The sequence below is a fragment of the Anomaloglossus baeobatrachus genome, chromosome 10 (assembly GCF_048569485.1).
Source record: "Anomaloglossus baeobatrachus isolate aAnoBae1 chromosome 10, aAnoBae1.hap1, whole genome shotgun sequence".
Taxonomy (NCBI): domain Eukaryota; kingdom Metazoa; phylum Chordata; class Amphibia; order Anura; family Aromobatidae; genus Anomaloglossus; species Anomaloglossus baeobatrachus.
Genome location: NC_134362.1, coordinates 204,710,690 through 204,735,837, shown reverse-complemented (window position 1 = coordinate 204,735,837; position 25,148 = coordinate 204,710,690). Strand labels below are relative to the sequence as shown.

Genomic DNA, 25,148 nt, shown 5'->3' with positions numbered 1-25,148 from the left:
GCGTCCTTCCTCCAGCCAGACTGCATGTAATGGCTGCCGGCGTCCTGAGAGAGAAGGGGGGCGGGCCCTGGGCGTTCCTGGCTAAGAGCGGGAAGCCTGCTTCCCTCTGTGCCTAGTGTGAGGGCTGGAGCATGTAAATCAGGCTCCAGCCCTCGTCGCTGCTAGCGAACAGCGTCTCTCCCCTACCCTGAATGACAGGGTGGGGGCGGGAACGAATCGGAGCTGCCGGCGTCCTAGGCCCAAAAAGCCGGGGACTCAATTTATAACCGCCGCCGCCGTAAAAGCGCGGACGGCGGATCCCCGGCGCACCACAAGTCACAGCAGCGCCGCCCGGTCCAGAGGGGGTCGGCGCTGCGTTCCCATACACAAAAAATCCCCCAGTAATCTGTAGGGACACTAACTCCAACGTTGCGGTCCCCGGCGCACTACAACACCCAGCCAGCCCGGAGTGTGTCTGTGCCTGCCGGGGACACAGAGTACCTGTATGATGCAGGGCCTGTCCCTGATCGTACTCCTGCTCCGTCTCCATCAGGTTCTAATGGGTCTGTGGATGGAGCCCGGCGTCAGAGCTGAGAGGCCGGCAGGATCCCACTTCCACAGAGCCCTACCAGGGGATGTGGAAGGAAAACAGCATGTCAGGCTCCAGCCCTGTACCAGCAATAGGTACCTCAACCTTACAACACCATCCAGGGGTGAGAAGGGAGCATGCTGGGGACACTATATGTGTCCTCTTTTCTTCCATCCGAAATAGTCAGCAGCTACTGCTGACTAAAATCTGTGGAGCTATGCATGGAATGTCTGACCTCCTTCGCACACAAAGCTAAAACTGGAGAACCCGTGATACCACGGGGGGGGTATAGCCAGAGGGGGAGGGGCCTTGCACTTTTGATGTAGTGCTTTGTGTGGCCTCCAGAGGGCAGTAGCTATACCCCAATCGGCTGGGTCTCCCAATAGAGCGCTGAAGAAACACGGAAAACGCCGATACCTGTCCCTTGAGAGAGCCGAGAGACAAACCCTTGTCCATTCCGGATTGAAGGAAAGACAGAAAAGTGGGCAAGGCAAACGGCCAGGGAGTAAAACCCTGATCAGAGCACCAGGATAAAAAGATCTTCCACGTCCTGTGGTAGATCTTGGCGGACGTTGGTTTCCTGGCCTGTCTCATAGTGGCAATGACCTCTTGAGATAACCCTGAGGACGCTAGGATCCAGGACTCAATGGCCACACAGTCAGGTTGAGGGCCGCAGAATTCAGATGGAAAAATGGCCCTTGAGACAGCAAGTCTGGTCGGTCTGGTAGTGCCCACGGTTGACCTACCGTGAGATGCCACAGATCCGGGTACCACGACCTCCTCGGGCAGTCTGGGCCGATGAGGATGGCGCGGCGGCAGTCGGACCTGATCTTGCGTAACACTCTGGGCAGCAGTGCCAGAGGAGGAAATACATAAGGCAGTCGAAACTGCGACCAATCCTGAACTAATGCGTCTGCCGCCAGAGCTGTGATCTTGAGACCGTGCCATGAATGCCGGGACTTTGTTGTTGTGCCGGGACGCCATTAGGTCGACATCCGGCGTTCCCCAGCGGCAACAGATCTCTTGAAACACGTCCGGGTGAAGAGACCATTCCCCTGCGTCCATGCCCTGGCGACTGAGAAAGTCTGCTTCCCAGTTTTCTACGCCCGGGATGTGAACTGCGGAGATGGTGGAGGCTGTGGCTTCCGCCCACAGCAGAATCCGCCGAACTTCTTGGAAGGCTTGACGACTGCGTGTGCCGCCTTGGTGGTTGATGTACGCCACCGCCGTGGCGTTGTCCGACTGAATTCGGATCTGCCTGCCCTCCAGCCACAGCTGGAACGCCTTTAGGGCTAGATACACTGCCCTTATCTCCAGAACATTGATCTGAAGGGAGGACTCTGTCGGAGTCCAGGTTCCCTGAGCCCTGTGGTGGAGGAAGACCGCTCCCCACCCTGACAGACTCGCGTCCGTCGTGACCACAGCCCAGGATGGGGGCAGGAAGGATTTTCCCTTCGACAAAGACGTGGGAAGAAGCCACCACTGAAGAGAGGTTTTGGCTGCCCGAGAAAGGGAGACGTTCCTGTCGAGGGACGTCGACCTCCTGTCCCATTTGCGGAGAATGTCCCATTGGAGTGGACGCAGATGAAACTGCGCAAAGGGAACTGCCTCCATTGCTGCCACCATCTTCCCTAGGAAGTGCATGAGGCGCCTCAAGGGGTGTGACTGGGCTCGGAGGAGAGATTGCACCCCTGTCTGTAGTGAACGCTGTTTGCCCAGCGGTAGCTTCACTATCGCTGAGAGAGTATGAAACTCCATCCCGAGGTAAGTTAGCGATTGGGTCGGTGTCAATTTTGACTTTGGAAAATTGATGATCCACCCGAACCTCTGGAGAGTCTCCAGAGCAGTGTTCAGGCTGTGTTGGCATGCCACCCGGGAGGGTGCCTTGACTAGAAGATCGTCTAAGTAAGGGATCACCGAGTGTCCCTGAGAGTGTAGGACCGCCACCACTGTTGCCATGACCTTGGTGAAGACCCGTGGGGCTGTCGCCAGGCCGAAAGGCAGTGCCACGAACTGAAGGTGTTCGTCTCCGATGGCGAAACGCAGGAAGCGCTGATACTCTTGTGCAATCGGCACGTGGAGAGATAAGCATCCCTGATGTCGATTGATGCTAGGAAGTCTCCTTGGGACATCGAGGCGATGACGGAGCGGAGAGATTCCATCCGGAACCGTCTGGTTTTCACGTGTCTGTTGAGCAGTTTGAGGTCCAAAACGGGACGGAATGATCCGTCCTTTTTTGGCACCACAAACACGTTGGAGTAAAAGCCGCGACCACATTCTTGAAGGGGAACGGGGATCACCACTCCTTCTGCCTTCAGAGTGTCCACCACCTGAAAAAGTGCATCGCCTCGCTCAGGGGGCGGAGATGTTCTGAAGAAACGAGTCGGAGGACGAGAGCTGAGCTCTATCCTGTAACCGTGAGACAGAATGTCTCTCACCCATCGGTCTTGGACATGTGGCAACCAGGCGTCGCAAAAGCGGGAGAGCCTGCCACCGACCGAGGATGCGGTTTGGGGAGGCCGAAAGTCATGAGGAGGCCGCCTTGGGGGCGGTTCCTCCGGCGGTCTTTTTAGGACGTGACTTAGACCGCCATGAATCAGAGTTCCTCTGGCCCTTCTGTGGCCTGTTGGACGTGGAGAAATGGGACCTGGCTGAGGGCCGAAAGGACCGAAACCTCTGTTGTATCTTCCGTTGCTGAGGTCTGTTTGGTTTGGACTGGGGCAAGGACGAGTCCTTTCCCTTGGATTGTTTAATAATTTCATCCAATTGCTCGCCAAACAGACGGTCGCCAGAAAATGGCAAACCGGTTAAGAACTTCTTGGAAGCAGAATCTGCCTTCCATTCGCGTAGCCACATGGCCCTGCGGACTGCCACCGAATTGGCGGATGCTACCGCTGTACGGCTCGCAGAGTCCAGGACGGCGTTCATGGCGTAGGACGAAAAAGCAGACGCCTGAGAGGTCAAAGACACAACCTGCGGAGTAGAGGCACGTGTGACTGCATTAATCTCAGACAGACAAGCTGAGATAGCTTGGAGTGCCCATACGGCTGCGAATGCCGGAGCAACAGACGCGCCTATGGCTTCATAGATGGATTTCATCAGGAGCTCTATTTGCCTGTCAGTGGCATCCTTGAGCGATGAACCATCTGCCACTGCTACTATGGATCTAGCCGCCAGTCTGGAGACTGGAGGATCCACCTTGGGACACTGAGCCCAACCCTTAACTACGTCAGGGGGGAAGGGGTAACGTGTGTCATTAAGGCGCTTAGTAAAGCGCTTGTCCGAAAATGCTCGGTGCTTCTGGACCGCATCTCTGAAGTTGGAGTGATCGAAAAAAGCACTCCGTGTACGTTTGGGAAACCTAAATTGGTGTTTCTCCTGCTGTGAAGCTGACTCCTCTATCGGTGGGGTTGGAGGAGAAAGTTCTAGCACCTGGTTGATGGACGCTATAAGGTCATTTACTATGGCGTCCCCTTCAGGTGTATCAAGATTGAGAGCAACGTCAGGATCAGAGCCCTGATCTGCGACCTCCGCTTCATCCTCCAGAGAGTCCTCATGCTGAGACCCTGAGCAGTGTGATGAAGTCGAGGGAAGTTCCCAGCGAGCCCGCTTAGCCGGTCTGGGACTGCGGTCCGTGTCGGAGTCCTCACCGTGGGACCTAGGAGTCACCCCAGGAGCACTTTGCTGCGCCGACCGAGGGGGGCCTGGGGGCAATGATTCAACAGTGCCCGGGGCCTGTGTTACCGGTCTGGACTGCAAAGCTTCTAGTATCTTAGCAGACCATCTGTCCATAGACGGAGCCATGGATTGTGAGAGTGACTCAGAAAGTTTCTCAGCCAACACTGCAAACTCTGTCCCTGCCACCTGGACAGTGGCCTGGGCCGAGGGTCCCACCAGTGCCTGAGGCTCCGGCTGAGTGAGTGTCACAGGGGCCGAGCATTGCACACAATGAGGGTAGGTGGAACCTGCAGGTAACATAGCCGCACAAGAGGTACAGGTTGCAAAATAAGCCTGTGCCTTGGCACCCTTGCTTTTTGCGGACGACATGCTGTTGTCTCCTCTTAGAGCAATCAGTGAGGGTATATAGCCAAAAGCAAATAATGCGGCCGAACAGAGCAAATGTATACAATATATAGCTATATATATACACACTTCGGCACCCAGGGGGGCCAGCACCTGTTAACCGGTGCGGCTTACCGACCGCCCAAAGCGGTTGTGTGTCCACCAGATTCCCTGCCTGGGCCTCCCAGAGCTGTGGAGCTCGGTCTGAAGTTCTCCACCGGCAGAAGTGATTATAGCAATGGCTGCCAGCGTTCTCAGAGGAGGAGGGGGCCGTGGGCGTGACTCATAAAGTGCGGGAATCTGGTGCCCCACAGTGCTCAGTGAGGGGGGAGGAGGATACCTAAGTATGCTCCAGCCCTCACCGCTGACGTCCAGTCTAGCGTCCCGCCCTTACCCCTGACTGGCAGGCCCGGGGGCGGGAGTATGTGGTACTAGGCCGCAGAAGCCGGGGACTAAATTTAGTAACGCGGCCGGCAAACAGGCGCGGTCGGCGCGGTAGTCCCGGCGACACAAAGCACACAGCAGCCGCTGCAGCGTCTGTTACACAGGCGCTCTATGCGCCGTCCCCAAGGGGACACAGAGTACCTCTGAGAAGCAGGCCCTGTCCCTGATGATACTCAGTCTCCTGTCCGTCAGATTCCCCCAGGGGCTGCGGAGGGGGCCCGGTCCCAGTGCATGGTGACCGGTTAGGATCCCACTTCTCCCAGAGCCTCTAAGGGATGGGGAAGGATAACGGCATGTGGCTCCAGCCTTTGTACCCGCAATGGGTACCTCAACCTTAACAGCACCGCCGACCATAGTGGGGTGAGAAGGGAGCATGCCGGGAGCCCTGTTAGGGGCCCTCTTTTCTTCCATCCGATATAATCAGCAGCTGCTGCTGACTAAAATGTGGAGCTTGCGTGCATGTGTGCCTCCTTCAACACAAAACAAAAAACTGATGGGCCCGTGATGCACGGGAGGGTGTATAGGCAGAGGGGAGGGGTTACACTTTTTAAAGTGTAATACTTTGTGTGGCCTCCGGAGGCAGAAGCTATACACCCAATTGTCTGGGTCTCCCAATGGAGCGACAAAGAAATGTAATATCATATACAAATGAAGGGAATTTTGTTACTTACCGTAAATTCCTTTTCTTCTAGCTCCAATTGGGAGACCCAGACGATTGGGTGTATAGCTACTGCCTCCGGAGGCCACACAAAGTATTACACTAAAAAGTGTAAGGCCCCTCCCCTTCTGCCTATACACCCCCCGTGGGATCACGGGCTGCTCAGTTTTAGTGCAAAAGCAAGAAGGAGGAAAGCCAATAACTGGTTAAACAAATTCAATCCGAAGGAACATCGGAGAACTGAAACCATTCAACATGAACAACATGTGTACCCGAACAAACCAAAAATCCCGAAGGAAACAGGGGCGGGTGCTGGGTCTCCCAATTGGAGCTAGAAGAAAAGGAATTTACGGTAAGTAACAAAATTCCCTTCTTCTTCGGCGCTCCATTGGGAGACCCAGACGATTGGGACGTCCAAAAGCAGTCCCTGGGTGGGTAAATTAATACCTCAAGTTTGGACTGTAAAAACAGCCCTTCCCTACATGGAGGCAACCGCCGCCTGCAGGACTCTTCTACTTAGGCTGGCATCCGCCTAAGCGTAGGCATGCACCTGATAACGCTTGGTGAAGGTGTGCAGACTCGCCCAGGTAGCCGCCTGGCACACCTGCTGAGCCGTAGCCTGGTGCCGTAATGCCCAGGACGCACCCACGGCTCTGGTAGAATGGGCCTTCAGCCCTGATGGAACCGGAAGCCCAGCAGAACGGTAGGCTTCAAGGATTGGTTCCTTGATCCATCGAGCCAGGGTGGATTTGGCAGCCTGCGACCCCTTGCGCTGACCAGTGACAAGGACAAAGAGAGCATCCGATCGGCGCAGGGGCGCCGTGCGGGAAATGTAGATTCTGAGTGCTCTTCACCAGATCCAACAATGCAAATCCATTTCATATCGATGAAATGGATAAAGGACAAAAGGAAGGTAAGGAGATATCCTGATTGTGATGAAAAGGGGATACCACCTTAGGGAGAAACTCCGGAATCGGGCGCAGCACTACCTTGTCTTGGTGAAACACCAGGAAGGGAGCTTTGGATGACCGCGCTGCTAGCTCGGACACTCTCCGAAGAGACGTGACCGCTACCAGAAAGGCCACTTTCTGTGAAAGTCGAGAAAGTGAAACATCCCTCAGAGGCTCGAAGGGCGGCTTCTGGAGAGCAATTAGTACCCTGTTCAGATCCCATGGGTCTAACGGCCTCAGTATGGAGGGACAATGTGACAAACTCCCTGCAGGAACGTGCGTACCTGAGGAAGTCGTGCTAGGCGCTTCTGAAAGAATACAGACAGCGCTGGAACTTGTCCTTTAAGGGAGCCGAGCAACAAACCTGTTTCCCAACCAGATTGCAGGAAGGAAAGAAAAGTAGGCAATGCAAATGGCCAGGGAGACACTCCCTGAGCAGAGCCCTAAGGTAAGAATATCTTCCACGTCCAGTGGTAGATCTTGGCAGACGTCGGCTTCCTAGCCCGTCACATGGTGGCAATGACGTCATGAGATAATCCTGAAGACGCTAGGATCCAGGACTCAATGGCCACCCAGTCAGGTTCAGGGCCGTAGGATTCAGATGGAAAACGGCCCTTGGGACAGTAAGTTTGGCCGGTCTGGTAGTACCCACGGCTGGCCGACCGTGAGATGCCACAGATCCGGGTACCACGACCTCCTCTGCCAGTCTGGGGCGACGAGGATGGCGCGGCGGCAATCGGAGCTGGTCTTGCGTAGCACTCTGGGCAACAGTGCCAGAGGGGGAAACACATAGGGTAGCTGGAACTGCGACCCATCCTGAACTAAGGCGCCTGCCGCCAGAGCTCGTTGATCGTAAGACCACACCATGAAACTCGTGACCTTGGTGTTGTGCCTAGACGCCATTAGGTCGACGTCCGGCCTCCCCCGAAGGCCCCAGATTTCCTGAAACACGTCCGGGTGCAGAGACCATTCCCCTGCGTCCATACCCTGGCGACTGAGGAAGTCTGCTTCCCAGTTTTCTACGCCCGGGATGTGAACTGCGGATATGGTGGATGCTCTGTCTTCCACCCACATCAGAGTCCGCCGGACGTCTTGGGAGGCTTGCCGACTGCGTATTCTGCCTTGGTGGTTGATGTATGCTACCGCTGTGGAGTTGTCCGACTGAACTCGGATCTGTTTGCATTCCAGCCACTGCTGGAAGGCTTGCAGGGCAAGATACACTGCTTAGATTTCCAGAACATTGATCTGAAGGGTGGACTCCTGCTGAGTCCACGTACCCTGAGCCCTGTGGTGGAGAAAGACTATTCTCCACCCTGACAGACTCACGTCTGTCGTGACCACCGTCCAGGATGGGGGTAGGAAGGACCTTCCTTTTGACAATGAGGTGGGAAGAAGTCACCACTGAAGAGAGTCCTTGACCGTCTGAGAAAGGGAGACGTTCCTGTCTAGGGACGTCGACTTCCCATCGCTTTGGCGGAGAATGTCCCATTGAAGTGGACGCAGATGAAACTGCGCGAAAGGGACTGCCTCCATTGCTGCTACCATCTTCGCTAGGAAGTGCATGAGGCGTCTTAAGGGGTGTGACTGGCCTTGAAGGAGAGACTGCACCCCCGTCTGTAGTGAACGCTGTTTGTCCAGCGGAAGCTTCACTATCGCTGAGAGAGTATAAAACTCTATGCCAAGATATGTCAGTGATTGGGTCGGTGTCAGATTTAACTTTGAAAAGTTGATGATCCACCCGAAACTCTGGAGAGTCTCCAGCGCAACGTTCAGGCTGCGTTGGCATGCCTCTTGAGAGGGTGCCTTGACAAGTAGATCGTCCAAGTAAGGGATCACAGAGTGACCCTGAGAGTGCAGGACTGCTACCACTGCTGCCATGACCTTGGTGAAAACCCGTGGGACTGTCGCCAGACCTAAGGGCAGGTCTACGAACTGAAGATGCTCGTCTTCTATAACGAATCGCAGCAAACGCTGGTGCTCTGGAGCAATCGGCACGTGGAGATAAGCATCCTGATGTCTCTTGATGCTAGGAAATCTCCTTGAGACCTTGAGGCAATGACGGAGCAGAGGGATTCCATCCGGAACCGCCTGGTTTACACTGCTTTTTGAGCAGTTTTAGGTCTAGAACGGAACGGAAGAGCCGTCCTTTTTTGGCACCACAACCAGATTGGAGTAAAAACCGTGACCTTGTTCCTGAAGAGGAACAGGGATTATCACTCCTTCTGCCTGCAGAAGAGCATCGGCTCGGTCGAGAGGTGGGGAAGTTCTGAAGAATCGAGCCGGAGGACGAGAACAAAACTGTATCCTGTACACGTGAGACAAAATGTCTCTCACCCACCGGTCTTTGACCTGTGGCAGCTAAATGCCGCCAAAGCGGGAGAGTCTGCCACCGACCGCGGATGCGGAGAGGGCTGAAAGTCATGAGGAAACCGCCTTGGTAGCGGTTCCTCCGGCTGCCTTCTTTGGGCGCGATTGAGCCCGCCAGGAGTCTGAGCCCCTCTGAGCCTTTTGAGTCCTTTTGGACTAGGAAAATTGGGACCAGCCCGAGCCTGGAAAGGACCGAAACGTCGACTGTCCTTCCTTGGGTTTTGTTTGATCTGGGCTGGTGTAAGGAAGAATCCTTACCCTTGGCCTGTTTAATGATTTCATCCAATCGCTCAGCCAACAGTCTGTCACCAGATAATGGCAAACTGGTTAAGCCCTTTTTGGAAGCAGGAGCTGCCTTCCATTCCCTTAACCCCAAGGGTCTGCGCAAAACCACGGAGTTGGCGTACGCCACCGGCGTACGGCTCGTAGAGTCCAGGACAGCATGAATAGCGTAAGTCGCAATGCATGCGAGGTTAAGGACGCCACCTGCGGCACAGATGTACGTGTGACAGTGTCTATCTGCGCAAGACCAGCTGAAATAGCTTGGAGTGCCCATACGGCTGCGAATGCCGGAGCAAACGACACGCCGATAGCTTCACAGACAGATTTCAACCAGAGGTCCATCTGTCTGTCAATGGCATCTTTAAGTGAAGTCCCATCTTCCACTGCAACTATGGAGGATGTCGCGGCGGAGAAAAGCTTGTCTGGATAAGCGTAGTGTTTCTGGACTGCTCCTCTGAGTCAGAGAGGCCCAAAAAGTACTGAATTTACGCTTGGGATACCTGAAATGGAATTTCTCCTGCTGAAGCTGCCTCCTCCACTGGAGGGGCTGAGGGAGAAATATCCACCAGTGTATTGATGGGCGCTATGAGATCATTCACCATGGCGTCCCATTAGGAGCATCCAGAATGAAAGCGGTCTCAGGATCAGAAACCTGATCAGCTACCTCATCATACAGAGAATCCTCTCGCTGAGACCCTGACCAGTGTGTGAAGTCGAGGGTCTCTCCCAGCGAGCTCGCTTAGGCTGTCTGGGACTGTCGTCCGTGTCAGAGCCTTCAGTCTGGGATGTATGGGACCCCCTTGGAGCACGGATTAGTTCCAACTGAGGGAGACCGGGGAGCCTTGATTCAACAATGCCCATGGTCTGAGTCACCGCCCTGGACTGCAAAGTTGCTAGAATTTTGTTCATAGTCCAAGACATTTTATCAGCAAAAAAACTGCAAACTCTGTCCTCTGGACAGTTTCACAGGTGGCCCTCTCTGGGCCACCACTAGCAGAGACTCTACCCATTAGGGGTTAGTGGAACCTGCCGGTAAAACAGCCTCACGTGCGGTACAGACAGCATAGAAAGCCTGTGCCTTGGCCCCCTTGCTCTATGCTGACGACATGCTGTTGTCTCCTCAGAGCTATCTAGGGGTATATCGCCAAGAAGCGACCGTACAGCCACAAGTCTCAGCCGCGCCGCAGCCTCCAGCGCGGCAGTTTCCCACAGATAAACTCACTCAGCTAAGCTGCAGTGAGTATAGTCCAAGCGCGCAGCGCTGTTGTCCTCGGCGCACTAACACGCCCAGCAATGCTGGCGTGTGTCTGTGTATGGTCTTGCAAATATAAGTACAAGGATAAAGTACACAAAAAAACACTGTGGCAATAGTGGGGTCAGCACCAAGGTGCTGCTTACCGCCCGCATAAGCGGGTAAGTGGTCGCCAGAATCCCTTTGCTGGGTCTCCCAGAGCCTGTGTCCGTTCTCCAGCTTAGATTGCCTGCAGGAATGGCTGCCGGCGTCCTGTGAAGAGGGGCGGGCCGTGGGCGTGCCCCAGACAAGAGCGGGAAACTGGCGTCCCCCTGTGCCCAGTGAGAGGGCTGGAGTATGTAAATAAGACTCCAGCCCTCGGCGCTGATCATTGTACAGCGTCTCGCCCCTTCCCTGACTGGCAGGGTTGGGGGCGGGAACGAAACGTAACTAGGCCGCAAAAGCCGGGGACTAGATTTATAAGCGCTGCCGTCGTAAAAGCACGGCAGCGCGAAAGTCCCCGGCGCACCACAAGTCTCAGCCGCGCCGCAGCTCCAGCAGCGGCTGGCGCGGTAGTTCCCGACACAAACTCACTCAGCTAAGCTGCAGTGAGTAAAGCCCAAGCGCGCAGCGCTACTGTCCCCGGCGCACTAACACACCCAGCAACGCTGGAGTGTGTCTGTGCATAGACTGTACGGGGACACAGAGTACCTTAACGTTGCAGGGCCTGTCCCTGACGATACGCCGCTCCATTCCAGCAGGATCTCCGGGTCTGTGGATGGAGCCCGGCCTCAGAGCCTGGAGGCCGGTAAGATCCCACTTCACCAGAGCCCTCAGGGGGATGGGGAAGGAAAGCAGCATGTGGGCTCCAGCCTCCGTACCCGCAATGGGTACCTCAACCTTAACAAACACCGCCGACAAGAGTGGGATGAGAAGGGAGCATGCTGGGGGCCCTAGTATGGGCCCTCTTTTCTTCCATCCGACATAGTCAGCAGCTGCTGCTGACTAAAACAGTGGAGCTATGCGTGGATGTCTGACCTCCTTCGCACAAAGCTTGAAAACTGAGCAGCCCGTGATCCCACGGGGGGTGTATAGGCAGAAGGGGAGGGGCCTTACACTTTTTAGTGTAATACTTTGTGTGGCCTCCGGAGGCAGTAGCTATACACCCAATCGTCTGGGTCTCCCAATGGAGCGCCGAAGAAATATATTTTAAATCATAATATATACAAATATATATTTTAAATCATAATATATATTTTAAATTATAATATATACAAATATATATTTTAAATTATAATATACACAAAAACACACACATACTGTACATAACACATTATATATATATATATTATATACACATATATATATATATATATATATATATACACACATACATACATATATACACACACACACACACACACACACACATTACATACATAAATACATACATACATAGTAATATATGCTGCGGTGAGCCGGTGGTGACTCCTGCACATGTAGGCTGATTTGTACAGCAGACATGTGTGCCTCGCAGATGCAGGTGGATCTCTGATCCACCCGCGCCTGCTAGCGCAATTTACATGGTTACAGCAGGGGAAATCGCCTTTCCCCACCGCCATCGGGGAGCCGATGGTTGCTATGGTAGTGACGAGTCATGCGATGATTCCTGTTGCTATCATGACGTAGTTCCTGTTTGGCCGGTGACCCACTTGCGATTGCCTCACTGGTACCTTGCGCGAGTTTCAAGGTGCATCACCCGTCACTGACTCACACTCTGCTCACAGGAGCGGGTCGGCTGCATAGAGATGCACGTAACCGACCCGCTCCTGTGAGCAGAGTGTGAGTCCGTGCCGGGTGATGCAACGAGGAGGCACACGCAAGGAAATCGCAAGTGGGACACCAGCCTAACAGCCGACAGAGCACTGGCTGTAACAAGAGCAGCATTTCTGCTGATCAGAGCTATGCAGCTCTAATCAGGAGAAATGAATGAGCGATCAGACTGCTGATCCTTATAGGCCCCTAGGGACCAAAAAAACCCACATTTGATTGTCGCATTCAGAAATACCCGATCAAAATATAAAATCAATTAATCTAATTGGTAAACGGCGCAGTAGCAAAAAAAAAAAAAATCCAAAATTAACCAATTTGGTTGTTGCAAATTTTGCGCAAAATTCAATACTAGATAATCAAAACGTAGCATCTGCGCAAGGATGGTGCCGTCAATAAAGTCAGTTCGAAACGAAAAAAATAAATAAATAAGCCATTGCTGAGCAATAGATCCTGAAAAATGAGAACACTATGGGTCGCAGAAAATGGCGCACGAAGTGCCCCACTTTTGGACAAATGTTTGAATCTTTTTAACCCCTTAGATAAAAGTAAACCTATACATGTTTGATGTCTACGAACTCGCACCGACCTGAGACATCACACTGACATCAGTTTTATCATACAGTGAACATGGTGAATAAAAATGTCCCAAAAACTATTGTGCAATTGCACTTTCTTTTGCAGTTTTTCTGCACTTTCAATTTATTTTGCTGTTTTCCAGTACACCATATGGTAAAACTTATGGTTTCATTTAAAAGTACAGCTCGTCCCGCAAAAAACAAGCCCTCATATGGCAGAATTGACAGAAAAATAAAAAAAAAGTTGCGAGTTTTGGAAGAAGGGGAGCAAAAAACGAAAACGGAAAATCGCCCGGGGTGAAGGGGTTAAGGTTGGGAGCCCACACATTCGGGCACACCCTTCTGTGTGAGGTACATGTTGGCCGATCCTGATGTGATCGGAGACGATTTTGGAGGTTGCAGGTAAACGTCTACAATGCTACTTTTTTCTTCCCTGCGACCCCTTTAATACGTTTAAAAAGGTCCCGTTGGGATTTTCGCTTTCTTTCAAAATCGACAACTACATAACTATGTGAAATTATAGTCAGGTCATTCTAGGATAAAGCATGGAAATTATGCCGGAACGGGCGTCATGGGAAAAATCCATTTACATAAAACTCCAGCTTATCCGTGTGATAACTCATCAGCCTCGGCCTCTCCCTTTAATAATCTACCGAGGCCTCATTGGAGATTCCTAGAGAGACTAGCGCAATTAATCCAACTAGATGAAGCCGTAAATTGTGTGGCATCGCGACCTAGACCCGCCTACCTGTAGGGTTTATCGGAGGTGTGAAGACCTAAACCCACCTACCTGTAGGATTTATCAGAGGTGTGGTGACCTAAGCCCACCTACCTGTAGGGTTTATCGGAGGTGTCCTGACCTAGACCCACCTACCTGTAGGGTTTAGTGGAGGTGTGGCACCTACACCCGCCTACCTGTAGGGTTTATCGGAGGTGCCGCGACCTAGACTCACCTACCTGTAGGGTTTATCGGAGGTGTGAATTCTTCTGTGGTTTCGGACGCCGACGTACGTCGAGCTGGTGTAGCTGCACACGTCACATCGATACAGCTTGGAGATGTTGCTGGATTTCGGATCTTGAATAAGAAAGTCATAAAAATAAAATAACACAATGATAATTTTGGCGTGGCGGAAAGCCCCGCGCTCGCACAGTGGAAAGAATTTGGGTGGAAAACAATTATTACGGGAGAAATAACACTTCCCCGGCCGGCTTTTATGAGGGAGATAAACAAGTCGGTAGTTTGCGGCGATGCTAATGGAAAAGGTTTATTACACCAGAAACATCTAGGAATGTTTTAATGTATCTGGAAACAGAGGAGGGAAAAAGGCGCCGGTGAGTTACTGCCACCTATTCTTAGATTAGATGCCGGAGCCGCGTAGGAAAAAAGGAGGCAACATTTGGGAGGCCATTGTACAAATTAGATGCCTGACAAAATCAGTACATTCACTTTTTAAATAAATATTTTCTTAAATGCATGCTTTTTTGGCTAAACATAAATGTTTTTCCAATTGGTTTTCATTAAAAAATGTGCACCATTTAACTCGGTGTTGCATTATTGCTGGTGGGACAAGAATGAGCTAACTGAGAAACCATCAGTGAGCTCCATGGCAGGTCTTCGCGGGACGGGTCCTCGATTTCATTTCTCCTCCTCCGGCATCCTTCTGGCTTGTCCCCCTTTTTTTTTTATTTGAATATTGCCCCGTGACGCCATTGCTGTTTTTGGCGCCACGTGCGCATTGCCACAGCACTCAGGTCGACATTAAAATGGTGCCGGAGTCCGTGCATGCACACACACCCTGATCTCCGGCGCTGTGGTATTGAACACACTGCGGTGAAGAATATGAGCGGCATCTGTGCGTAACACCAGCGCATGCGCCGATCATTCTCAGTCTTCACTACAGTGTGTTCAATAAAATGGCGCCAGAGATCGCAGTACGTGGAAGCGCAGACTCTGGCACCATTTTGTTGTAGATCTGAGTACTGTGGTAATGCACACGAGCCTCCAAAAAGGGCACTGGTGACGCAATATACTAATAAAAAAGGGGCCAAGCCAGAAGGACTCTGGAGGGGGAGGAATAAACTCGAGGACCCGACCCACAAAGACCCTCCGCATCTTACTGCCTGTATGGCTCTGCCTGGACCCAGCATCTTACTGCCTGTATGGCACTGCCTGGACCCAGCATCTTACTGCCTGTATGGCACTACCTGGACCCAGCATCTTACTGCCTGTATGGCTCTGCCTGGACCCAGCATCTTACTGCCTGTATGGCACTGCCTGGACCCAGCATCTTACTGCCTGTATGGCACTGCCTGGACCCAGCATCTTACTGCCTGTATGGCACTGCCTGGACCCAGCATCTTACTGCCTGTATGGCACTGCCTGGACCCAGCATCTTACTGCCTGTATGGCACTGCCTGGACCCAGCATCTTACTGCCTGTATGGCACTGCATGGACCCAGCATCTTACTGCCTGTATGGCACAGCCCGGATCCAGCATCTTACTGCCTGTATGGCACTGCCTGGACCCAGCATCTTACTGCCTGTATGGCTCTGCCTGGACCCAGCATCTTACTGCCTGTATGGCACTGCCTGGACCCAGCATCTTACTGCCTGTATGGCACTGCCTGGACCCAGCATCTTACTGCCTGTATGGCACTGCCTGGACCCAGCATCTTACTGCCTGTATGGCACTGCCTGGACCCAGCATCTTACTGCCTGTATGGCACTGCCTGGACCCAGCATCTTACTGCCTGTATGGCACTGCCTGGACCCAGCATCTTACTGCCTGTATGGCACTGCATGGACCCAGCATCTTACTGCCTGTATGGCACAGCCCGGATCCAGCATCTTACTGCCTGTATGGCACTGCCTGGATTCAGCATCTTACTGCCTGTATGGCTCTGCCTGGACCCAGCATCTTACTGCCTGTATGGCTCTGCCTGGACCAGCATCTTACTGCCTGTATGGCACTGCCTGGATTCAGCATCTTACTGCCTGTATGGCACTGCCTGGATCCAGCATCTTACTGCCTGTATGGCACTGCCTGGATTCAGCATCTTACTGTCTGTATGGCTCTGCCTGGATCCAGCATCTTACTGCCTGTATGGCACTGCCTGGACCCAGCATCTTACTGCCTGTATGGCACTGCCTGGATTCAGCATCTTACTGCCTGTATGGCACTGCCTGGATTCAGCATCTTACTGCCTGTATGGCACTGCCTGGACCCAGCATCTTACTGCCTGTATGGCACTGCCTGGATTCAGCATCTTACTGCCTGTATGGCACTGCCTGGACCCAGCATCTTACTGCCTATATGGCACTGCCTGGACTCAGCATCTTACTGCCTGTATGGCACTGCCTGGACCCAGCATCTTACTGCCTGTATGGCACTGCCTGGACTCAGCATCTTACTGCCTGTATAGCACTGCCTGGACCCAGCATCTTACTGCCTGTATGGCACTGCCTGGATTCAGCATCTTACTGCCTGTATGGCACTGCCTGGATTCAGCATCTTACTGCCTGTATGGCACTGCCTGGATTCAGCATCTTACTGCCTGTATGGCACTGCCTGGATTCAGCATCTTACTGCCTGTATGGCACTGCCTGGATTCAGCATCTTCCTGCCTGTATGGCACTGCCTGGATTCAGCATCTTACTGCCTGTATGGCACTGCCTGGACCCAGCATCTTACTGCCTGTATGGCACTGCCTGGACCCAGCATCTTACTGCCTGTATGGCACTGCCTGGACTCAGCATCTTACTGCCTGTATGGCACTGCCTGGACTCAGCATCTTACTGCCTGTATGGCACTGCCTGGATTCAGCATCTTACTGCCTGTATGGCACTGCCTGGATCCAGCATCTTACTGCCTGTATGGCACTGCCTGGATTCAGCATCTTACTGCCTGTATGGCACTGCCTGGATTCAGCATCTTACTGCCTGTATGGCACTGCCCGGATTCAGCATCTTACTGCCTGTATGGCACTGCCCGGATTCAGCATCTTACTGCCTGTATGACACTGCCCGGACCCAGCATCTTACTGCCTGTATGGCACTGCCTGGATTCAGCATCTTACTGGCTGTATGGCACTGCCTGGATTCAGCATCTTACTGCCTGTATGGCACTGCCTGGACCCAGCATCTTACTGCCTGTATGGCACTGTCTGGATTCAGCATCTTACTGCCTGTATGGCTCTGCCTGGATCCAGCATCTTACTGCCTGGATTCCGCATCTTACTGCCTGGACTCAGCATCTTACTGCCTGTATGGCACTGCCTGGATTCCGCATCTTACTGCCTGTATGGCACTGCCTGGACCCAGCATCTTACTGCCTGTATGGCACTGCCTGGATCCAGCATCTTACTGCCTGTATGGCTCTGCCTGGATTCAGCATCTTACTGCCTGTATGGCTCTGCCTGGATTCAGCATCTTACTGCCTGTATGGCACTGCCTGGATTCAGCATCTTACTGCCTGTATGGCTCTGCCTGGATCCAGCATCTTACTGCCTGTATGGCACTGCCTGGATTCAGCATCTTACTGCCTGTATGGCACTGCCTGGATTCAGCATCTTACTGCCTGTATGGCACTGCCTGGATTCAGCATCTTACTGCCTGTATGGCACTGCCTGGATTCAGCATCTTACTGCCTGTATGGCACTGCCTGGATCCAGCATCTTACTGCCTGTATGGCACTGCCTGGATTCAGCATCTTACTGCCTGTATGGCACTGCCTGGATTCAGCATCTTACTGCCTGTATGGCACTGCCTGGATTCAGCATCTTACTGCCTGTATGGCACTGCCCGGATTCAGCATCTTACTGCCTGTATGGCACTGCCCGGATTCAGCATCTTACTGCCTGTATGGCACTGCCTGGATTCCGCATCTTACTGCCTGTATGGCTCTGCCTGGATTCAGCATCTTACTGCCTGTATGGCTCTGCCTGGATCCAGCATCTTACTGCCTGTATGGCACTGCCCGGATTCAGCATCTTACTGCCTGTATGGCACTGCCCGGATTCAGCATCTTACTGCCTGTATGACACTGCCCGGACCCAGCATCTTACTGCCTGTATGGCACTGCCTGGATTCAGCATCTTACTGGCTGTATGGCACTGCCTGGATTCAGCATCTTACTGCCTGTATGGCACTGCCTGGATTCAGCATCTTACTGCCTGTATGGCTCTGCCTGGATTCAGCATCTTACTGCCTGTATGGCACTGCCTGGACCCAGCATCTTACTGCCTGTATGGCACTGCCTGGATTCAGCATCTTACTGCCTGTATGGCACTGCCTGGATTCAGCATCTTACTGCCTGTATGGCACTGCCTGGATTCAGCATCTTACTGCCTGTATGGCTCTGCCTGGATTCAGCATCTTACTGCCTGTATGGCACTGCCTGGACCCAGCATCTTACTGCCTGTATGGCACTGCCTGGATTCAGCATCTTACTGCCTGTATGGCACTGCCTGGATTCAGCATCTTACTGCCTGTATGGCACTGCCTGGATTCAGCATCTTACTGCCTGTATGGCACTGCCTGGATTAAGCATCTTACTGCCTGTATGGCACTGCCTGGATTAAGCATCTTACTGCCTGTATGGCACTGCCTGGATTCAGCATCTTACTGCCTGTATGGCTCTGCCTGGATTCAGCATCTTACTGCCTGTATGGCACTGCCTGGATTCAGCATCTTACTGCTTGTATGGCACTGCCTGGATTCAGCATCTTACTGCCTGTATGGCTCTGCCTGGATTCAGCATCTTACTGCCTGTATGGCACTGCCTGGACCCAGCATCTTACTGCCTGTATGGCACTGCCTGGATTCAGCATCTTACTGCCTGTATGGCACTGCCCGGATCCAGCATCTTACTGCCTGTATGGCACTGCCCGGATCCAGCATCTTACTGCCTGTATGGCACTGCCCGGATTCAGCATCTTACTGCCTGTATGGCACTGCCTGGATTCAGCATCTTACTGCCTGTATGGCTCTGCCTGGATTCAGCATCTTACTGCCTGTATGGCACTGCCTGGATTCAGCATCTTACTGCCTGTATGGCACTGCCTGGATTCAGCATCTTACTGCCTGTATGGCTCTGCCTGGATTCAGCATCTTACTGCCTGTATGGCACTGCCTGGATTCAGCATCTTACTGCCTGTATGGCACTGCCTGGATTCAGCATCTTACTGCCTGTATGGCACTGCATGGATTCAGCATCTTACTGCCTGTATGGCACTGCCTGGATTCAGCATCTTACTGCCTGTATGGCTCTGCCTGGATTCAGCATCTTACTGCCTGTATGGCACTGCCTGGATTCAGCATCTTACTGCCTGTATGGCACTGCCTGGATTCAGCATCTTACTGCCTGTATGGCACTGCCTGGATTCAGCATCTTACTGCCTGTATGGCTCTGCCTGGATTCAGCATCTTACTGCCTGTATGGCACTGCCTGGACCCAGCATCTTACTGCCTGTATGGCACTGCCTGGATTCAGCATCTTACTGCCTGTATGGCACTGCCTGGATTCAGCATCTTACTGCCTGTATGGCACTGCCTGGATTCAGCATCTTACTGCCTGTATGGCACTGCCTGGATTCAGCATCTTACTGCCTGTATGGCACTGCCTGGATTCAGCATCTTACTGCCTGTATGGCACTGCCTGGATTCAGCATCTTACTGCCTGTATGGCTCTGCCTGGATTCAGCATCTTACTGCCTGTATGGCACTGCCTGGATTCAGCATCTTACTGCCTGTATGGCACTGCCTGGATTCAGCATCTTACTGCCTGTATGGCACTGCCTGGATTCAGCATCTTACTGCCTGTATGGCACTGCCTGGATTCAGCATCTTACTGCCTGTATGGCACTGCCTGGATTCAGCATCTTACTGCCTGTATGGCTCTGCCTGGATTCAGCATCTTACTGCCTGTATGGCACTGCCTGGATTCAGCCTCTTACTGCCTGTATGGCACTGCCTGGATTCAGCATCTTACTGCCTGTATGGCACTGCCTGGATTCAGCATCTTACTGCCTGTATGGCACTGCCTGGATTCAGCATCTTACTGCCTGTATGGCTCTGCCTGGATTCAGCATCTTACTGCCTGTATGGCACTGCCTGGATTCAGCATCTTACTGCCTGTATGGCACTGCCTGGATTCAGCATCTTACTGCCTGTATGGCACTGCCTGGATTCAGCATCTTACTGCCTGTATGGCACTGCCTGGATTCAGCATCTTACTGCCTGTATGGCTCTGCCTGGATTCAGCATCTTACTGCCTGGATTCCGCATCTTACTGCCTGGATTCCGCATCTTACTGCCTGGATTCCGCATCTTACTGCCTGGATTCCGCATCTTACTGCCTGGATTCCGCATCTTACTGCCTGGATTCCGCATCTTACTGCCTGGATTCCGCATCTTACTGCCTGGATTCCGCATCTTACTGCCTGGATTCCGCATCTTACTGCCTGGATTCCGCATCTTACTGCCTGGATTCCGCATCTTACTGCCTGGATTCCGCATCTTACTGCCTGGATTCCGCATCTTACTGCCTGGATTCCGCATCTTACTGCCTGGATTCCGCATCTTACTGCCTGGATTGCGCATCCTACTGCCTGTACGGCTCTGCCTGGATTCCGTATCCTACTGTCTGTACGGCACGGCATTTAGGTCATATTGCAAAATCCTGCTCAATCGTCCTCGAATTCTGCCCAATTGCAAAAATAATTTCATGGCCAGTTTATACTGCAACCTCTCACCAGCACATTACATATAATACAAGACGACCCCTATATTACGATTCAAGCTTTAGACAATACTTTTCTAAAAGGCCATTCATAAAAGAGAACCAGAAAAGGAGGATTTACCCCTATATACTGCATTATCCACCACCTTGATGACACTCGATGGTGTAGTAACACTTAATCCTGGACTACTGGCTTTCCTGCACTTTGGGGGTATCATGCCTTTTATAGGGGTAAGTTCCCCCGACAGGTTGCAGTTAATGCCCCCCCACCTCCATTGAGCAGAGTCTTCCTGGTGATGGCGCGATGCAGTCTCTTACCTTCTTCTTTATCCTCGGTAGAGGACTTCTCTTCCACGTCCTCCGTGCAGACCTGCATCTCCTCGCTTGTCGTAGACGCCGTGTCCAGGGCACCGCGATGTTCCCGTTCGTGACTCTTTAACTGGTTCTGTAAGAAGTCGTGGAGGATCAGGCAAAGTTGGAGACCGACAGACGAGCTGCCCAGTTATCCCCCCCCCCTTAAAATCCATTTTAATGCATTTGTGTGTGCACCCCTAAGTCTTACCTTGTAGTAGAAGGATTCGCTGCAGTGTTTGCAGTCGTACTTCATGGTTTTGCAGTGGTTGATCATGTGGTTCTCCAGGTCACCGCTGTTTTCGGCGATGTGCTCGCAAATGGGGCACTGGTAAGGCTGTCTCTGGCGATGGACCCGCAAGTGCTGCTTTATGTAGCCTTTGTTGTCACTGGTGTAATGGCACAGGCGGCATCGGAAGGGCCGCTCGGCATCGGGTAAATATTCCACCAGGTTGGCGCCGGAGCCCAGGTCGCTGCTGCATTCGCTCTGCGCGTTGTCCTGCAGCTCTTTCAGGATGTCGTCGTCGGTGGCATTCTGATCCGTCCTCTCTCTCAGCTTCTCGATCACTTTAAGCAAGGACATGCTGATGCCGCCCATTTTGGTGGGAGCTTCGGTCAGTTCGCTTTTCTCCGTCTCCTCCGGTTGACCGTTAGGCTCTACTTCGGGAACTTTTATGGTCTCAACCTTGGAGCAAGACACGAAGGTGACATCATCATCATCGTCGTCGTCTTGACCGGTGTCTGGATCGATGGAGCTGGGATTACGGATGAGCCGGACACTGGTTTTGGGACACTCAACCACTCGGATGGGCATGGTGACCAACGTTTCTGCAGCCAAGGAGTGAAGTCTCAAGCACTCGGAGTTTGTCCTCCTGCGTACGGGAGCCGAATTCTCATCTGACCCTTCGAATCCTATGATAATTTCTTCACTCTCCACTACATTTTTATCGGCATGGTAGACCTCCATAGTGCCGGCGAGCTGCGCCTCATGAGGGACCACCTTCTTCTTCTTAACGTCCACGTCCGTACTGATCAGGAAGGCTTTCTGTGGACAGGATTCTTCGGTTCCGGGCAAACGCTCCACGATTACATTCATGTGGCCCTTTGTACTTTGGCTGCAGCTGATAATTTTCTGTGCGGAGGACAGAAGACTCTCCCTAATGAGGCTATCCTGCACTTTTTTGGGTAAGGCGCCGTCGACGACGACTACTTCTGTCATTGGGGTGGGGGCACTAGTTTGGCTTACTACCTCAGTCCTTTTGAGCGGCACCTCCATGGGCACCACGTTATGCTCCTGCACGACGACAGGGTCACATCCAGATACCTGCACCTGCTGCTTGACGTAGAGATTTTCTGACAGCACCGATTCGCTCCCCTGCGGCGTGTGGGCGACGGTGGAGTCTGGTAATCCGGCGGACTCGTTCTCTTCTTCAAAAATCGGGTACGAGAAGTCAACCTCACCTGCGTGTTTCCAAGCGTGGGTTTTTAACATTCGCTGCTGCCCGCAGGTGTATCTGCAGATGAGGCACCGGTACAGACCGTACGCTTCGTAGGCGTACCATTTCTTTCTCGCCGGCTCCTCGCCGTCTGCACATGGGGGGCTCGGCTTGTCCTCTCGGGGCTGGTTTTTACTTTGCGAGGGGGCGGTGACGTCGTTTTCACAGTGCGTCTTAATGTGCGTTTCGAGCTCGGCGTGGGTTTTGAAAGTCAAGTGGCACTCGGAGCACATCAGGATGATCTCGTTGTTCTGGCCGTGATTTTTCACGTGGGCCGTTAGGATCTCAAAGGAAGGAGAGATAAATTTGCAAAGGCTGCACTGGTAGAACATCACCTTTTTGTTGTTGGGTGTGGGGCTACTGGTGGCCTGGGTGTGCGGATTGTCCTCCTTAGCCCTTTTTGGGCTGGGGTTTGCCAGTTCAGGCTCCTTGGATGGTGGAACGTTCGCTACGTCATCCGGGTACGGGCGTTTATTTCCCTCCGCACTGTTGCCCGATTCTTGGCTTTTCACCATCGCTGTCAATTTCTGTATCACATTAATCAAGGGCTCGTTGGGTTTCGGCTTCACGGCCGACGCTTGCATCAGAGTAACCTTCGCGTCGGGGACTAGCAGAGGTCTACCTTCTTTATTCCCACCACCGCCTTCCTTATCTTCCATCACACCTGCAAAAACAAAAGCAAGTCGTTAGTTTTAGGTCTCTTGAAGCATCTAATGAGCATGTGCAAAAACCAATGAACAGGAGGAGGAGGTGAGTTGTGACATCAGCTATTGTGAATGGTGGGTCCTGTGTTATCAGTCATTGTACAGCAAGAGGAGGAGGTGAGCTGTGACATTCTCTAATGTGGATGGTGGATCCTGTGTTATCTACTGTATATAGAGGTGCTATCAGTCATTGTAAAGGGAGGGGGAGGAGGTGACCTGTGACATAACAGGATTCACCATAGGGTATCTGCTGTATATAGAGTAGTTATTAGTCATAGAGGAGGGGGGAGGTGAGCTGTCACATCACCTATTGTGAATGGTGGATAGTGTGTTATCTACTATATATAGAGATACTTGTACAGGAGGAGGAGGTGAGCTGTGACATTCCCTATTATGATTGGTGAATCCTCTTATCTGCTGTATATAGATGAGTTATTAGTCAGAGGGGGAGGAGGTGAGCTCTCACATCCCCTATTGTGAATGGTGGATAGTGTGTTATCTACTGTATATAGAGGTACTTTTACAGGAGGAGGGGGTGAGCTGTGACATTATCTAATGTGGATGGTGGATCCTGTGTTATCTACTGTATATCGAGGTGTTATCAGTCATTGTAAAGGGAGGAGGAGGTGATCTGTATCATCCCCTATTGTGGATGGTGGATACTGTTATCTGCTGTATATAGGAGGAGTTATTAGTCATACAGGAGGGGGGAGGAGGTGAGCTGTCACATCACCTATTGTGAATGGTGGATAGTGTGTGGTTATCTACTGTATATAGAGGTATTTGTACAGGAGGAGGTGGAGGTGAGCTGTGACATTCCCTATTGTGGATGGTGGATACTGTTATCTGCTGTATATAGAGGTGTTATCAGTCATTGTACAGAAGGGGGGGGAGGAGGTGAGTTGTGACATTTATTGTGATTAGTGGATCCTGGGTTATCTACCGTATATAGAGGTTATCTGTCATTGTAATCCTGCCATTAATAATGAGCAAAATGCTCAAAACTCTTATAAGTCCCACTGGTCATTTTCAGCGCTGCCTCCTCCTGTTGACTGACGAGTCCTTTTCACGGAGTGACACCGCACAGAGGCCGTCAGTCATCCAGCAGGAGGCAGCGCTGCTGGGCGAGTAATCGAGCTGGAGTGACAGAGGCTTCAGATCTACCATAGCCCTTCAGCCTCATTTGCATATCAATTTAAAAGCTGATCTCTGAGTAACGGACCGGCCACATAAAGGTATTGTTGGACTTGACTTTGAAAGAGCTTCATGTGCACTGTTTGGGGTGTAAATTCCTGCTGACAGGTTCCCTTTAAAGTCCCTGACCCCAGAAGCCTCCACTCAAATGTCCCTTTATCAGGCGCACGATTACACAAAGCGCCTACGGGCATGTACTCTGCACGTGGGAGGGAACCATGCAAACACCACGTACAGGTGACGCCACCTCTGGGCTCCTGTGCTGCAACGTGACGGCAGCTGAATTTTTGGGGGATGATGCATTCACTAAACCCCCATAAGAGGCTGCGCTACATCACCTAAATGACTGAGCAAACCAAGCTGGAAACAAAAAAAAAAAAGCCTACAAAGTATTGTGGGCTCCAGGTCACGGGTAATCTGTCAGTAAGATCTTTCAAGCACGTGGTAAAGGAATTTGGCCGCGGGCCATCGCCTCGCATGGCAACAAAAGGCAAAGTAAACTTACAAACGGTGACAACGTTTCGTGACCCGCACCTGTGAGGGACAAGAGGGCAAACACTCTGGGTCTGGAGGGCTCCTCGAGGAGATCCGACACGACGTGGAGAGGAGGAATTCTCCCGTGTCCTCCGACTGTAAAAAATACTGCACGGTATACGCTGGGCCTACACCGCTATACCATGCTTGCAGACCATTC

General features: G+C 52.4%; 1 protein-coding gene across 1 annotated transcript in view; it reads right to left on the bottom strand.

The window, feature by feature from the left end:
• Nucleotides 1-25,148, bottom strand: part of ZNF507 (zinc finger protein 507) — a 73,929-nt gene that overhangs the window by 32,163 nt on the left and 16,618 nt on the right. The window contains exons 2-4 of the mRNA XM_075326170.1: nucleotides 21,272-23,220; nucleotides 21,028-21,154; nucleotides 13,928-14,045 (exon numbers count right to left, since the gene is read on the bottom strand). Of these exons, the coding sequence (XP_075182285.1) occupies nucleotides 13,928-14,045; nucleotides 21,028-21,154; nucleotides 21,272-23,215 (2,189 nt within the window). The 5' untranslated portion in view covers nucleotides 23,216-23,220. The remainder of the gene's footprint in view (nucleotides 1-13,927; nucleotides 14,046-21,027; nucleotides 21,155-21,271; nucleotides 23,221-25,148) is intronic.